Raw genomic sequence first — 18,222 nt, 5'->3', positions numbered from 1 at the left:
TCTAGTAACTGTAGGAGAGAGACCTCTTAGCATTGCCAAGCCAACAGATCTAAGCTTACAAAATGTAAATCCAAGTGTATCCATATTCTTTTAGCATAATAAAATTTCTTTGCTTTAGTATGACTTACCCAACCCAGAGCTAGGTATTCAAATGTATCTCTATTCTTTATGTTTTCTGCACCTCTGTTCTTTATGTTTTCTATGTATGAAAACTTCCCATGTTCCTGTCATGACGTATATCTTCATAACAGAGCTGATGCTTAGGAACATGAAATAATTTTAGTTCTGTCTCTCTGCAATTCATCCACACAAACCTCTGCAAAGGGTGTGGAGGTGCTTCAAGCTTCAAGTGCTTTAGCCTAAGTGGGAGCCAAGATGTTGGGTAGTTACAAATTACATATAGACTATCAACTGTATGAATAGATTACCCTGTGATACCTTCCTACAGAAGTGTAAGGGCCTTTTTCAAGAGTGTAACTGAGCCTGGGATGCAGTATATGTCACTCTGTCATGTCACCTGTCACCAAGGTGGTCTACTGACATTCTGCCACTTTTTGGAGGAAGTATGTTAAACTCAACCACATATCTGTATCTAATACCACTTAGTCTTTTTCACAACTGTGTGGCAAAAAAAATGATAATTCTCACAAAATTCCACCTAATATATTTTTTTTGCTTTCCTTACAGCCTCTGCCCATCCAAATTGGATACATTCTTCTTCACCTAATTCTGCAGACAGCTGATTACAGCACTGCTCTGCACAGGTGAAAAGTTCCCACAGTTCATCTCAATGAGAATTATTATTAGAAGTTGTCAAAGCCCCTGTGCAACATAGAGTCTGCTTATGTGTCTAAAACTGCATAGTCCTTTAGAATGCATGGACATGCTAAAACTCAATCCTATCATTCTTTAACTCCTGCAGAATCAAATTTCCTGCTGTCCTGACCGTAATTTAAGCACTGGAGCCAAAATGTGACGACACCACTTCTTTAAAAATAACAAAACAACAACAAAAAAAAGGTCTATTCTATCAAAAGAGTATTTACACACCGTTTTCTCCTTACTCTGAAAACTACTGATGCTTACAGAAGGAGTACAAAGGGTAAATCATCATGATGCCCCAAAAGACACCTCTGTGGAAAGCCGCTGGTGATATTCATTCAGTGATCACCTCCTCCTACACATACTTTCCTTATTTTTAATTGCTTATATATCCATGACAGAACCTATCTACTTACATGCAATACAGATTTATGATGACCCCAATAACACACTAATATATTATATTAATATCCTTCAGCCTACAGCTGTGGCATATTTACCATGGTACAATATCCAAGACATCATGCCCTGCCTTACCTCTGTGGACCATTTTCCTCCCATGGAGCACTTGATTTACTTCTTTGGGTTTCTGGACTGTTTTCATTTTTCATCTTTTTAAAGCTAAATAAAAGTGTATATATATATATATATATATTTTAAACCCACAACATACAATCACATTTTCTCTCACACTGACCTCTTAAAAACTAATTTTAAAGGCATTACAGAGACCCACCCTGGCATTTAGTTATTTGTCTGCTGTGTGAAAGAGGGCAAACAGGTGCTATGTTGAAAAATATCTCCTAGAAAGAGAGATCATAAGGGGGAAAAAAAATCAGCTCTACGAGTTTATAATTATAGTGGTACTGAGTCAGAAAAATGGTCAGTGTTGTCTCAGAATAAACAAGAACAGACATTTAGGCAAGTAGTCTAACAATAAGGCAAACACACGATATGCTCTCACAGTCTTCCACAATATGCAGTCAACAGATTATTGAATCAGAGGCTTTATCTGCATTTTATTTCACATAGCTGTTGATGAAACTTTGTTCCATGAATTTACTTAAACATCCTCTTGAACATTTTTTTAATTTTTGGAATAAATAGTGGCTGGTAGAAGTATGCTCTAATATTTAGCTGCGGCATAAACAATTATTTAATTTTATTTCAAAACTTCCACCTGGCTCAAAACTTCCACCCCATGTTGCTCACTGTTTCTGTGATTATAGAAAAAAAAAAAAAGCAGCCCTATGAATGATGATTCTGTAATCACAAATTGAACACCATATTTCTTTAATATACATTTTTAACGACTATCTAATCTCTTTTCCAAGTGAAAGAATCACAGACTATTTCATCTCTCACAATACAGGAGTCATCACATACCTCTGATTATCCTTATTCATATTTCTCTACCATTTTTCCAGGTCTACAGTACCTGCTTTACAATGGGAGCAACAAAGGCATGGAGTAGTAACTATTCAAAGAATGACAGACTACAGGCTCATAGTTTCACTGCGTGGCATATTCTTCTCATTCCCTGCCCAGTAAAGCCTTATGTTTTCTTTTGTTTTAACTAACAATGTGAAAGGGCTGACTTCACTGACTGCTGAAAGGTGATGTACCAGGACAGTCAAGGTAGTCACCAGCCTGAGAGATTTATCAGTCTTTGTAACCAGTCTCTCATAATTATGGGAGATGGGGGCAAAACCAGCAGGATACTCCAATTCTTCCTGTACTCCCATAATTCTCACAGTGTCCAGTTTTACAGCTTCTAACCATTAATGCTCCTGGATGGACTGCCACTTCAAATGTTGGAGAATGGCTTTTAGTTGAAGCATGCTTTTCCACCCATGTCCTTGCCAATGGCCAGGTATGGTTTTCCTGTATCACCATCTCTCTACACGAACAAGCAGTTCACTTGATGCAGAACTGGGCAGCCACATTGATTTTCACTAAGGTCTTCAAGAATTATTACTGACAGCAGCCCAGTACAATCATTAATACATCATACCATTACAAAGTGCAACTCAAGCGGAAAAAATAAAAGATTTACAGTTGCTTACCGAGAGGAAGATAAAAGCTGGAGTTCTTTGCCCAGAGCAGGAGGTGACAGACTCAGCTTTATGAAGGAATCATGGCTACTTAACTCACTAATCCACTTTTAACCTTAGCCTTTGGTTACTCTGGGTCACTGAGTTAATCATTTAATTATCACATAGTGAACAAAATGCGAAGCTACAGTGAGTCAGCAGGAAAAGAAATTAAATTGCACCTTATCAGGTAAATCATTTTCTTCATACTGCATCCACTAATCATTGACTCATAGATGCATACAACCTATTCCCAGGATCAGAAACATGTGCTTACTACAGACAAAGCAAATAACTCAGGCAAATATGTCTCAGTCCTGTATTGCAAAAAGCAATTGATTTTGCACAGCATGAACTACTGAACTATACTGATATTGAACTCAAAGAAATGTGAACGCTGTTTTCAAATCTTAAAAAAGAGACAGAGAAATTACCTGGGAGGTGAATTTACTGCATTAAATTCCTAGGCCATTATTCATTTGGAGCAGACACACTCTTTACAGATAGAAAGCTAGAGCACGGCAGCTCTTCAGATACTAGTAGTATCTCCAGGGATGCAATTGCAAAAGGTACAGAGTTCACTCAAAGTATCTGAAAAGGTTAGGATCTGAATTTCATGTGAGATTACTGTTGTTGGGGCTTTTTTATGGTTTACTTTGAATTTATACAATTTATGCATGTGCAATCAACAACATATCTCAACAGTGAATGAGATACAGTTAAACTATGAAAACTCAGCTTGTGAGAGCTGATTAAAAATGCTTTGCAAACATGACTGACAATTAATGCAAGAATTACACAGGATGGAGCAAACTACCAAATTTGCTTTACAAATTTTGTGTGCTGGCTGTCACATATACTAAGCCTGGCAGACCTGAAAGGTTTTTTACATGGTCAGGCAGAGACACAGGGAAAAACAAATAAAATTCTAAAAGAAAAACATCTTCCAGCACTTTTATTTTTTTGGTGAAAGTGACTAACACTCTTAAAAACCATGACTCAGTAAGAATTTGCCTATGAATTGCTTTTAGACTGTTAATGTAAGAAACTAAACCCAGAAACCTTAAAGCTGCCATGTTGAGAGCCCCTTATTTTGTTTCGTCCTCTATAGCCTGCCTACTCATTTCTTTTTAACAGTTCATTGGTAAAAATTCATACACAGCATTCGGAGCACAAGCTGCAGTGAAGGGCTCCCATGCCTCCCAATATGGTCATCTCTGCACTCCGGAATAATGGGAGCTCTTGCTCTGTATCTTTCGCTCTCCTAAAAAATCCCAGAACAACAAAATGGTGGGACTGCCAGGATCCTCTGGATATAATCTGGTCCAACTGCCTGCTCCAGCAGGGCCACACAGATTCAATTGTCCAGGACTATTCCTAGACAGCTGTTGAATTTTCTTCAAGAATGGAGATTCCACCACATCTCTGGGCAGCCTGTGCCAGTACTTAGTCATCTTCATAAGGAAAAAAGTGTTTTTTTGATATTCATAGAGAACCTCCTGGGTTTCAGTTTGTGCCCATCACCTCTGGCTCTGTCACTGGGCACCACTGGAAAGAGACTGGCTGTGTCCTCTTTATGCCCTCCCTTTATTTAGATACCTCTTTATTGTTTTCTGCTCAGTGGCCTCCCTTCAGCATGAAAATCATAAACTTTCTTTTAACTTATAATCATTATTTTCTAAGAATATTGGATTCGATTTCCCTCAAAATGAGGAAGAAATTAAACTCAGTTCTTGTCCTAGTTAGAACAGTTGGGACCAGTTCCTCACTGGATGGGTGTAACCCAAAACTGTGTATTCTGTAGCCTTCCATGCCATTTCCCAGAAACTGTTATCAATAGACCATTTACACCCTCTGCCCAGAGCAGCCAGAGTCCTCAGGCTATAAACTGGGTGTTAAGAGGCCTGCAAGATAGGAGGGTGCCTGCCTGTCCTCACACCCATTGTGGAACTCCCACCCTGAGGGAGGTACTGGGCATTCCTGCCTGAACCTGAGGATATATAATCTTGGAGTCTTGGGACTTTTTTTAACCACTCGTGGGATCCAGAGGAAGACTGCAGATCACCGCTCTCAACCAGACTGCAACAACCACTCTCGACCGGACTGCAATCACCACTCTTGACCAGACTGCAACAGCACCCTCACCAACAGGTTTTCCCCCCTCCTTTTACTTCGGACTCAGGGGGCCCAAAGAACCACTCTGTTCATGCCCCAGGGTGCTGGGTTATACATTTGGGTTTTGTGGGTTAAAACCAATTGTTTGTCTTTATAATCATACTTATTGTATTATTTGATTAAATTGTTATTCTGATTCACAATCTCTCTTTTGAGTTGGGTTTATTTCCCCTGCCAGTTTACCTTTAAACCAGCACAGCTCTTCTTCTGGAAGTCAACTGTTCTAAATATTAGGCAATAGAAAACACTATTCACTAAGTACTTTGCGGTAAATATTTTAGACCCTTCTTAAGACGTCAGTCCAGGTACCTAGCCTGTGAAACCCATACCTTCATTGCAGAGACAAGTCCAGAGTTACACAGTTAAAAAAAAAACAAAAAAACCCACAAAAAACCCAAAACAAAACAAAACAAAAAACACAACCAAACCAAACCAAACCAAACCAAACTAAACAAACAAACAAACCCACAAAACTGTCAGGGTTACTGAGGATGCAGAGACAGACATTCAGGTAACTAAATGAAAAAAGTGAGGTGCAGAGTTTTTGATTCATTCTTTTGTCAGATCACTCTTTTTCAGATTCAGGCAAACAAATTCCACCTAAAATTATTGGTGGGTATATAAATTCCTTTCTGTAACTGAGGCTTACCTCTTGCTTTCAAATACGCCTAATAATTAGAGATGTGCACTTCAGCACTAATAAGTAGACACAGCAGATCACACAAATTCAGAGGAGCCCTGGTAAATCACTACTTCTATGGATCAGGAAGAAACACTCATGAGTTTTGTAGGAATTGAACAGTGTAATGGCTAATCAACCGCCAGATTAACAGCAGTGCTGGAGGAGAGCCCATACTAAGCTCCTCCCTGCCCACACACCCCAAGCACAGCTTGCCTAGTTCAGTGACAGAAGACCCCTGCCCTGAGGGTTCTGACAGCCAGCCCACAGCTCTCAGGCGAGGGACAAGTAAGAGTATCCTGACCAGTGCCCCTTGGGTCATTAACAGTTTTTTTCCTATTTAAACCCGGAACTGTCTGCCTTCCCATTAACTTGTGCTGATTTACGGTTTCCAAACCTTGTGTCTCTTGAAATCCCTGTTCCACACTCAGAAGATCAGGGTTTTACAAAATCAATTACTGGGCAACACTTTCTGACCTTTGACAGCAGATCAGATGGTACTGAACTCAAGGGCAGGATAAACTGTTACTAAACATTACTAAATGTGTTCCTCTATCCAATGCAATATGAAATCTCTTAAAAGCTGTAAGGAAATGCTGGTATACACACCTTTTCACAGGAGAAGGTGCAATAATTTTGGTGGCTCCTTCATTTTCCCCATTTGTTGTAATCTGGCTCATGTTTTTAGAACCTGAAAAAAGAGCCAAAAACAGAACAGTCCTGTAGCATAAATGCTTGCACATCTATTCAGCATAATAACATACTGAACACAGGGCAGCATGAGAAATAAAATGACACACAAGATATCTGGTGTATGCTCTACTTGTAAGGGTGTATAAGGATCACACTTTTGTGTCTCATCCTTAATTTTAATGGTACCAGATCACAAGAAAGTTTAACATGGGGTGCATTCATTACTCTTCCACATAAGACAATGTGTGAAGATGTTGCTCTCAAAGGGATATTACGTCATAGTCAACAGAAAGGAATTCCTTGCTCAGTCAACAATGAGAAGAAAGGTGTGAAGAGAGTACAGGTTTGCTCCTACTGGTGCTATGATGTCACTTCCCAATAGCTCCTCCTCTGACCTCTAAAAGCAGAAGAATGTCTACAGCCAAAAATCACAAATAAATAAATATAAAGCAGATAAGAACAGGAAGCAGAAACTTCCAACCTTTAAGGAAGGTACTGGTAATGAAATGAAAATGGATTAGGTCACAGTTAAATTACAAGGATATCTCAGGACTTCTCACCATATTTTTTTCATCTAGGTACATTTAGTTTGCCCTTCCCAGGCCATCAAATCCACAAGATAAAATAGCGTGGACCACCATAATAGCGTGGTCCACAAAAGAATTGAAATCAGCAAAGATATGACTTTTTCAAACAAAAGAACTAATTTCAGCACATCAACTTTTGGAGCACCCAGCTCTAGTAAGTCCTCAAAAAAGAAGCAGGTGCTTCTCATTGTTGGTTTCTATTCTATTATTTTAACAAGTATTTACTTGAGGGAAAACCAAAGATACAAAAACTGAAGACAACATACCAGTGACTATTGTACACAGGTACAATCTACCCAGAAATATGAAATAGGTTTCTACCAAGACAAGATCTTGTAATAGCTGTAATTTGATATCACTGTTATCCACAACAAGGACCTTGGACTTGATTTTTTTAAAAAAGAAAGCTCTTGCTGTACAATTCTTTTGTACTAATAACAAGCTCAATCAGGAGCTTTCTGTCCACACTTACAGTATGCACCACCTGTTGTACCTTTTACTAACTACAGTACTGTTCTACTAACCTATGTATGATATAGATTACTTAATATAAAAGAATAGATTCCAGAAAAACTGTCCAAATGCTAACACCATGGGAATAATTTATCTATATCACTGTTTCTTGCATGCCAAGGTAATAGACCTCTCCAAAATACCTTAGATAGCCAGATACCTCAAACATCTTATTTGTAGGAGGTTTTCCTGGTTGTTTACCTTTGGTCAGATAATGTACTCTCAGTATTGTCTGCACTGAACTTTCCCAATAAGGTGAATGCACACACTTCAGTTCCCTTTTATGGCTATCTTAGTGCTGATTTGTGCATTCAATTCAAGCAGATTATTACATTTTTTAAAACTCAAGTGTCCAAAACCATAGCAGTCAGTCAAGCTAGTTAGCTTGTCATGCCTGTTTCTTATCAACTAAACCATTTAACTGACATTATCTGTTTGTATTTAAACCTAGTCATGAGAGCAAAGATGGTGTGATCAAACAGAAAACATGCAGTAGGAGCTCAAGCTTTGCACCATGCGCTACTAAAAGCCTGTAAAAATGAATGGACTGTCACAGCCTACTCTGTGATAATATTTATTTTTCATATCAGTTTCCAAGCCTGTAGCCTCAAGGGTTTGCATATCTCACACCCCACACATGAAATGCAGAAGTTGTCACATCCATCCTTTTATAAAACCAGGGATCTAAATTAATTACACTTTAAAGTGTAAAGCTCGAAGTTAATAAATAAGTAAACAGATGAAACCATCCCAAGATGCATTTCCTAAAAAATTAACTTTCAAACCCAATCTCACAATTTTCTGGGAAAAGATTTATGACTTTGACTGTGCCAGACCAACAGTTCTACCTACCATGACTGAGGCTGGTAAAGCAGGGTAATGACAGGCATCTGTGGCAGTATGTGTGTTAGCCAGAGCAGAGACTGTGACTGTCGGTGATTGCTCAGGGATTATTATAATACAGACAGTACTGTAATTGTAATATCCACACCCAGTTCTCCACCTGGCTTTTAAAACAGAATGGCAGCACTTTTTACACCAGTTTATACAAATACCCAGAGTACAAGGCAGGGACAAATCAAGTCCTCAGCTACCAAACAACAAACCCTGAACAATGTGTTTTCCATCGCTGAATAAACTCAGGTCCACGGCAATAGTTCTGGCCACATCAGTGTTTGTCCTGAGAGGATGTTCCCAAGAAGCTTTTCATGTCCAGCATTCACCCAAAAGAACAATGAATGCTTTCACCCCATACACTGTTGGGAAAGCTGAACACTATCAGCCTTGCCTATGCAAGCCCCCCATGCACTAATATAAAAACATAGTTTAAAACTGATATAAAAGCATAGCCATTGAAGTTTCCTGATCTGATTTTTCAACTAACTCTAGAGCAACTGAGATATGAAACGTATTAAGCAAGTGACAAAATGGAGGTTACTGCATTTTAAACCACCGTAATCTGGATTCTAGGAAAATAATCTGCCATGCTGAAGCCAAACTGTCTGCATTGCCTATGCTATCAGGGGAAGCAATCAATAGCACTGGTTTTTATACAAGAAAGATAGTTTCTCTCTGTTCACAGTATTCAATCCCTCTGTTAAAGCCAAATATTTTTACTGAAAATACAAATAATACTTTCTATCATTACCTTGGCACCTACTCAAACTCTTAACCCAGACTTCACCAAGTGGCTGCAGTCCTAATGAGTTTACCATACTTTAATGGACCAAAGAGACAAGGAAACTTTATTGCTTAGCTCTGCAAAAGATAGCTAAACATCAGCCTTCAGGTGACAGAAAGAATATACACAAAAAGCACATACCATACAACTGTTTATAACACCAGAACAGGTATATGAAAAGAAAGAAGGGAAAAGATTTTAATGAGATGCCACAGGCTGGAGGCTTTAGCACTTCATACACATTTATATGATGGAGGCAGTGCCAGTTGCATATATTACAGTCATGCATTTGTTCTAATTGTCCCCAAAAACACTGCTGTGGCTGGTCCCATTACTGGTACCAACAGACAAGAAAAAAACCAACCCAAACCAGAAAGGCTAATTGAACTGGCTGCAGAATGGAAGCTTTTGATATACTTTATTTTGCAGTCTTAAGAGGAAAAAAAGTCAAGAGGCAAGTGAGGAAAGATGCTGAGCTCAGTAAAGGTGGAAGAAAGAGCAATTTGTAAGCTGTTACTGGATTTGGGGAAAATAAATGGAACCCTGATTTTCATTCCATAAAACTAAATTATAAGCCATGTCCAGTTGGATCTTAATTCAAGTGGCATTTCACAGAAAGTACCTCAAGAAATACATAATACATGCAAAACTAAAATCACCCTGTTTAAAACGTTGAACAAGGTACATTTAATCCTGTTATCCCATACCAGAAAAGAAACATCAAGAACAAAGGACTAACCATCAACAATACCCACCTGCAGAACCTCATTATGCAAGAGGGATATTTATTTTAAAAAGAAATGTCATATTATTCTCTCAAACATTTCAGTCAGGGAAACTTCTACGTAACTCATAAAACTTATTACACTACCAGGGTAATTTCCAAGATAAAAATTAGTCTGTAAAATAAAATCTACATTGGGTTAATATATTTAAGCAAGTGGTGTTTAAAATGTATCAAACAGTCTTGATTTATTGTGTGAAACGGACTTTGCTATATCCAAAACCAATTTTCGGTGAAAAGAGAAGGATTTATCCTAGTGACATGCAACAGATTGTCACGCTTTCTGACACAGGGAGGAGAAGCAGTATTAGTCTTCATTCAGCTTCTGAAAGTCTTGTTTAAATGGAGAAAGAGTACTCAGGGTTTATCACTGTGAATAGCCAAAGACAAAATGGAGAAATAAAGATGACAAAATATGCTTATTTATAGGGAAAGATGGAATTTGAATGACATAGCTCTGTTCCTTTAGCCCATACTTTGAGTGGAAAATGAAACAAATTTATTTAACATTAATATCATTTGAGATAATGCACCTGCCTTAGTGGAAAATAACTGCACACTTGAACACATGGGTAATCAATTAATTTGAACTAAAAGCAAAACATCCAGGCGAGTGATAGAGATTACACAACTACATATAAGTAAAATGGTGACAAAGCAGCTGTTTCATTTTAAAGTGAAACAGAGTATTTAAATTCACCAGAAGAGCAAACACAGAATTCTGCATCATGTTACATCAGCAGAAGAGGCTACAGGAAGGTTTCAGTTTTCCTCACAATTTCAGTCAAAGAGACTGAAAAAAAAATAAGCACAACACACACAAAAGCAAAACAGAGGCACACCCTTGCAGCAATACAGACTGACTTTTGCTGCCTGTGCTAAGGCAAACATTATTTTCAATTTAAGACCTCACAACTTTACCTCTCAATAGCCACACAAATTTCCACACAACAGAACTGAGGAGTAATGGGGTGGGAAAAGCTGTTTGGCTTGAACTCCTACCCTAAGAATAGGACAGTCCAGATGAACAAAAGTCTAAGTCACTAAGTTCATGTCACTAAGTCACTAAGTCACTAAGTATATGGCTTCTTGACCTTTGAGGCACCCACTTACATTGGCAGACACAACAAAAAGATAACAGAATCAGAAAACATATCAATCCTTCTCCTTTCACACTAAATAAATAAACTAAAATAAAAATTAAAAAGAAAAATGTTGTAAACTGCTCCTATTTTCCAAGGACTATACTTTTAATTATGTTACATTTCAAGACCTACCACAGCTAAAAGGCGGAATACACTAGCTTTGTTTTCGAGTCAAAAGACAGCACCCAGAATAAACATGGGAGGTTTGCAGAGATGTACATCTACTCTCCACTCAAAAATAGATTCTCAAAAGTTTATAGGGGCATATTAACCCATAATAAAGATAAATATTTTTTATATTTTAAAGCCCAGACAAGTTTTTTCTCAAACAGCTAAGACACATACACACACTTAACTCCATCCACAAGTTCGACTAAAACGCGTGTGACTTCTGTCACAGATGAAGCTGAGCATACCCATGTAATCACACGCAGAACTGCAGCTTGACATCTCTATTACTAAATTCCAGGAAACATCCATTATTCTAGGCACGACTCCTGTGATCCATGCTTAATCTTACACACTTCCTCTAACACCTGCAAAAATTTCCAGCTTTCCCTGACATCTTCAGCATGCAGAATAGGTTTCCAGCTCAGACATTTGAGACATGCTAAAATTGCCAAGGGCGTGGCACTAACTTCTGTTCCTCTTAATATCAAAGTAAAGGGATACTGCTCTTGAACTGAGAAGACGATGTACAAGAGAGACGCCTCGGGTCAACAGCCTGAATACCGGGATACTAACCAAGATACACAGGTATAAAATTCTTTTGTGAGATACAGGTCTCCTGAAAAGAAACATGTTGTCACTGCCTGTTTTCAAACTTCCTTTTCAGCCTTTACGTTAGACCTACACGCATGGGGTTTTATCATCTTTAAGCCACAGCAACTGGAGTTTTTATACCCTGTTAGGTTTAGATATAAACACTGACCTAAGGCAAAAGACACAGTCCATTCTGAGAGATCTTTGAGGATGCTGCAGCAGTTCTGAGTAAATCGCAGAAGACAAAATGAACCCAAGATCAAATAAGACATCTCTCCACAGGCTGACTAGACAAGGACTTACCTGTTTGTTGTGTTCTTTTGGGGTAAGTCTTGCTGCGACTTCTTTCAATGCTCTGGTCAGGCCGCGGGAGCTGCACTGAGGGGTCTCTGGTCATTCGCAAAGACGTTTTGCCACTTAAAAACACAAAAAAAGTAATGGGAAAACACCTGGAAAAGTTATCAAAGAAACAGGATCTTTAGACTGGAAAAAAGCTGTACGGGTTTTGGGTAGCATGTTTTGTTGCTATTCTCTTCTCATCCCACCTCTGGTTCTGCTGAGTAGCACTATCCTGAATTTTGGGTTGAATCAGTTGTTGGCAAAATCATCAAGAGATTAGGCCAACCTCTTCTATATTTTGCATTTTCAAGAGGAGTTAAGCCACTAAAACAAAATGTTGTTTTGTTAGGAGTAGGTGAAAATAGCGTGAGCTTGTCTAACTTAGAATATTCTAACATATGACTTTCTTAAGCAGTTTGATTTCTTCCTGAATTCCTTCTGTAAGTTTTCACCTCAGGAAAACTTATTTAATATTGTTCAGTTCCAGCCAGTAAGGGGATACTTCTCTGCCATGTAGAATGACAACTTCAAAGACTGCAAAACAAACTGTAATAAAGGACTCTCACTAGCCCAGACCCAAACTATAACAAATTGAGTAAAAGTCCTGATTCCCACCTACAGTAAGGCTCTTCTTCACTGCACAACTTACATAAGCTATTAAGTTTAAATACACTATTTTATGCTCATTTTAATGTTCCTCTCCATGTGACTAAACAGAATATAGTGTTCATCAAAAAAATGTAAAATAGACCTCATATTCCTCCACAAAACTCCATTTTTGCTTCTGGAAACTTACTACACAAAAGAAGTAAGTTTTACTATTAACTCCCTTGACATCTGCAGTTTCATGATTTTGAAGTAACAGGTACTGTACTAGAAAGTACTAAGCAGTTATATAGGTTTTACATACGGAGACTTCCTGAGTTATGTGAATAGACTCCATTAAATACTGATTGTATTTTCACCAAAAGCCCTACATATGTAGTCAGCACTGCAGAAATTTTATCTTCTCAAGCTTGTAAAATAATTAATGGACAAAAATTCCTGAATTCTAACACTACATCACAGTAATGCTTTTTTTGTTTTTGTATTCATTTTAATGGATGCTCCCAAGTTAGCCAGAAAGCGCTTCTGCTCAACTTCTAAGTTTCGGAACCATGACAGTCTTGCAAATAGCAGAAGCAGTTTTAACTGGGGAATAGGATCTTCCACTCCCCCTAATACTTCCAAAGTATCTGATCTTAAGACAAGGAAATTGCTTTCCTGGAAACTATCTGCCACATAATGAGAAATGCCTACAAGATTAAAAAAACCCTACGCACACAAAAAAACCCAAAAGACCCCCCAAACAACAGCAACAATAACAATAAAAAAACAAACAAAAAGAAAAACAAAACAAACAACAACAAAACCAAAACTCAAAACACACAAACAAACACGAACAAGAAACAAAGCAAACAACAACAAAAAAAAATAAAACACCACACCAAAACCTAAAAGATCAGCCAAAAGACAATATTATGGTCCCCACACATACACAGACAAATGGTGGGATGATGGTTTCTGCTTTAAGCTAATGATGTGTACAGATACACAACATTGTCATTGCTTTCTGTGCTACAACAGAGTCTGAAGGCAAAGAGGAAAGACAGTCAAAGCTGATGGATATGCAAAGCAAAGCAAAGATTCTCAAATAACATGAAAATGCTGTAACTACTGCACTGATTTATCATTAACAACCCCCATTTACTAGAACACCCACTCAGGTCAGGGGGACTCCACAAGAAATCACTGCAGCAATACAGGGAAGACTTCATACTAGAAGGGAAATACATATTTTAGTGTTTTCTAGATAAAACTAAGATTATAAACACAGCTGTCGGTAATGCCCATCATACCAACATGGCAAGCCATATCACAGGTCACCCTGGAAACTTATTAAAAAATAAGATTAAACTAAGTGCACCACCAAGAGCGATAGTTCAGACATAGGTAAATGTTGCATGGCATGTTTTCTTTTTAATTTATTGGAAAGTTCTTGTCAGTTCAAAACTTTCTCCTCCCCAGCACCAGTGGCCTCCTCCAATCTGCTGAAATGGTCCAGTACAGAAAGTTCATCTGCAGTACTCCCATGAACTTCTATTCGCTGTTACAAATGGGGTAATGCAGGTCAGGATCCAACTAAGAAACCCAAAAGGCTGTACAATCATTTCCCTGTTATCTGCAGAAAGGAGAAGCTGGATCATGCCAGATAATGTTATAACCCAAATAGTCCGGATTACAGAATACATACAGTGATCCTTTTTGAAGACCAGATTCAGTCACACGAGCTCAGACTCAGAACTGGCACTACAAGCAAGATCTTACATCCAAGTGTAACAGCTGAGTATGAATTCTGATTGACTGAGAGCAAGTGTAAAAGAGCTACTATTATACACAGCTATTAGTACCTACCACAGACACTAACTGCAATTCAGGAGCTGCTGGAGAAACTGTTTTCAGACTTGTTTTCACAAAAGTCTTCCTAAGAGGCAGTGTGGTGGTTTGAAACTCCCAAGAATCTAATTTTTAAGTTCAAGCCCCCCCCCTCCCACAGTTTGCCCCTGTGAGAGGGTTTAGTGATGGTATGGACTTGATCTCTTTTCACATCATGTGGAGAGTTTTCAGACAAAACACAACCATTCATTATTGGGGGAAGGGGAAAATATTTACAGAGGTTTATTTACACCCACGTATATATTTACATTAAATTAAATTTCTCCTTTTCTTCAATAAAAGTCCAAAAAGAAAAGAGAAAATCATTCTGTCACTTCTCAGGCCACAGTTCCTTCATTTCAGTTTTCTTGTGGCACTGGATAGTGTCCTCCACTTTTTCCAAGGTAGCAGATTTAAGTACAGCAGTCAGAATTTTGTTCTTACTTTGTGGAAATTCCAACCCCGAGCCCGAGCCTTCGGGGGATTTTCCTTGGAGACCTTCACTCCTCTTGGGTTAGAGCATTTAAGGCAGCTTTCAGTTCAGTCTTACCAAAGCTCTTTTGCTCTGTCTCAGCTTGCCAGCATGATAGAAACAGCAGCAGCAGCAGCAGCAGAGGGCACGGCCACCTCCTCTGCATTCTGTCCCGGCTCAGCTCTCAGGACGAGTCCAGGTTTTTTCAGCTCCTTTCTCTCTCTCTCTCTAGCTGCTGCTGCATTTTGGGACTCCCTAAGGGTTTGGAAGTCCAGCCCTCCTCTTCAGGAAGTCTCTGGGTTTTTGGGAAAATAATACAGTCTTACCCTAAACCAGCTCTGTTGAGTTTTCCTGTGTTTTGTTGCCAGCTCTCCCTCCTGCAGGAACATCTCTGCGTCTTTCAGCCGGCTTCACGTTTCCTCTTTGCTACTGGCTATCTTTTGGCTTTTAGCCATCGCTGTCTCTGTTCAGGACTGCTCCGCTGCCACTTTCAATGTCTTCTGCTGCTGCTGACAGTAAGGAAACTTTTCCAGCTCTTGATTATGGGACCCGGTCCAGCTTTGACACTATACCGGATCTCCCGTAGCCTCAGCTGGGGGCTGGAGGCCCTTGGCCCCCAGAGGGGCTCACTGGCCCCCTGCCTCCTCGTGGGTCAGATCATGGCCACCTACCTTCTACACTATCTTCACACCCTTCTCTTCCATTTCTGTGGGCATGTAATTTCCATAGGGTGCATGTGGACTATTGATTGGTCCAGTATTATCAGTGAGGCAAACCATTACTACCTCAGAGAAAAGGTTTTTCAAACCACCACAGGCAGTGACAAAGATCTGCCTAACTAATGATTTACTTAATCAACCTTACTCATTATGATCCATGTATTTCATCTATGTATTTCTTGAGTGATGGTGAAAACAGTGCTCCCTATACGCTCTTAGGCTGAAGTTTACAGCATCTTCATGGCTTATAGGCTTCACCCAATTTTGCCACCTATTCCACTCAGAAAAGATACACCCTTGTTTTGGTATTCCCTACTTGTCAGGAAAACCCCTTTAGGATATGAACATAATTTCAGGACCTATAGGGAGACACTGATTTCAAGCACTTCCAAGGCTGCTCTCACTTTGACTATGGACCTTAACCAGTTCTGGGGATCTGGAGAATGAGAAGAAACTTACATTTGTCCCCAAACTGCCAGACTCCCAAGGAGAGCCTGTAAAAATGGCCTTGATTCATGCTTTGTCTTCAGAACTGCTTTGGGTCATAGTCTGTGTGGGGTTTTCTTTCATTGGAAGGAAAGAGGAGAAAAGAATGAATGAAGAAGGAATGAACTGAAGTTTAAACAATTACATAAATTCACCTGTACCGATGTTTATAACCTATGGATCCAAACTTGCCGACTTTTCTTGACAGAGAGTTTGATTCATTCTCTGGTACTCTGTGTAGTTTGAAAAATAAAACAACAGAATAAATTACATAGCTAGGTCTCAATTATGGTTCCCTTCCCAATTCAAGAAAAGAGAATACAAACTTTTGACTCGAAAAGATATTATTTTCTGCCAGTTCCTCTTCATCCCTACCTCCAGACAGACTCTTTTGGGGCTGAGAGTCCCCCAAAGCCACTTGTTTATCCCCTCTTCTTTTGTCTACATATCTTTTTATTTCAGAGTCAAGTGTAAACTGCTGGCACCAGCAGCCTTTCACTTAATATTTCACAGAAGCAGGAAAACCCACCATGCCACAGTAGTGAGACTGAAGGAGGGATTCTGAGTTTATTACTTTACAGTACTGCTAAAGTCAACCCCAAGCACACCTGGGTTCTAATTAGACCTGCACATTTCTCTTGGCATTTTTGCAACAGTAAAATAAAGTACTTTGAGTACTATTGGGAAGATTTTATACACTCCAACAAGTAAGCAAAACATTATGGAAATTCAATGAGTTTCTATAAAAAAAACAAAACCAAAAACCAACCAACCAACCAACCAACCAGAATTCTGTGCACTGTAGGAAATAGTAGTGTCTGAAATCCAAAGGCCTCACTCAAGCCAATGATGCTATAGAAAATTTGATGGATAAATACGTAAAAATCTATATGGCAGCTTAAATCCTGCCACATACATTTGTGGACACTTCCGTTAAAGCCTAGTCTGTGAAACCTGAAATATTGTTTTTAAAAGAATGCTAAGATAAAAGAAACCACCAAATTACCCTATTTTAAAATCACTCTTTCACATCATTGTAAGAAAAGGGAAGGAGTCGGTTTTTAAGAGCATTCTATAACCACAAGTAAAATTGTGTTTCCAGACAGCAAGCCTACGTTACAACACTCTGTATGTATAATAAGGTTCTCATTCAGTGTAGTGGCCCTAAGGAAACCACAGTTTCTCTATCACTTACCTGAAAAATGTATGATGCTCTACACAGCATTTCCAGAGATGTTTGCAGGTGACCTTGTTACGTGCTTCAAAAAAGAAGGAAGTTTCATTGCACTGAAAACAAAACAAAACAAAACAAATCAGTACTCTTATGAGGGATTCTGCCAGTGAAGTGAATCTCATCTGTTGAACACAAGAATCAACCATCTCCTATCAATCCACACATGAAAAGAAAACAATGTGAAGAAAAGGAGGTTCTATAATTTTGTAGAATTCTTTATGTAAAAGTGGTTTACTTTTTGAAAAACAGAAGAGAAAGGAGATTCTAGAAACACTTCTGTTCCTTCATTCTTATTTGCAGACTCAGCTTTTTTCCTAATTAAAACACACAGGTTTTTTTTTCAAAAATTATGTTTCTGATGTTTTCTGAAACTGCAGCTCAGATGTCATTCAAATATATTCTCTTTAACAGTTTACAAAAGGGCAAGAATAAGAGAAAGAAACACAGAAATCCAAAATTTATGATAAACTAATATGAAGGAAAACCACAGAAAATGCACAAAACATACATATAAGAAGAACCAAGGTTCTGGGAAAAAGAGGGGATGGAATTTTTTTTTAAAA

General features: G+C 38.7%; 1 protein-coding gene across 6 annotated transcripts in view; it reads right to left on the bottom strand.

The window, feature by feature from the left end:
- Nucleotides 1–18,222, bottom strand: part of EPB41L4A (erythrocyte membrane protein band 4.1 like 4A) — a 140,909-nt gene that overhangs the window by 26,882 nt on the left and 95,805 nt on the right. For 2 of the 6 annotated variants that reach the window (XM_027667200.1, XM_027667202.1), the window contains exons 10-14: nucleotides 17,621–17,712; nucleotides 16,581–16,658; nucleotides 12,238–12,383; nucleotides 6,379–6,460; nucleotides 1,360–1,443 (exon numbers count right to left, since the gene is read on the bottom strand). In XM_027667200.1, the coding sequence (XP_027523001.1) occupies nucleotides 1,360–1,443; nucleotides 6,379–6,460; nucleotides 12,238–12,383; nucleotides 16,581–16,658; nucleotides 17,621–17,712 (482 nt within the window). The remainder of the gene's footprint in view (nucleotides 1–1,359; nucleotides 1,444–6,378; nucleotides 6,461–12,237; nucleotides 12,384–16,580; nucleotides 16,659–17,620; nucleotides 17,713–18,222) is intronic. The other 4 variants (XM_027667201.1, XM_027667203.1, XM_027667204.1 and 1 more) reach the window with 3 other exon arrangements.

Source organism: Corapipo altera, unplaced genomic scaffold (assembly GCF_003945725.1).
Source record: "Corapipo altera isolate COAL_440 unplaced genomic scaffold, ASM394572v1 60935, whole genome shotgun sequence".
NCBI lineage: Eukaryota > Metazoa > Chordata > Aves > Passeriformes > Pipridae > Corapipo > Corapipo altera.
The sequence above is the reverse complement of the archived record's forward strand: the minus strand, read 5'-3'. Positions and strand labels throughout refer to the sequence as shown.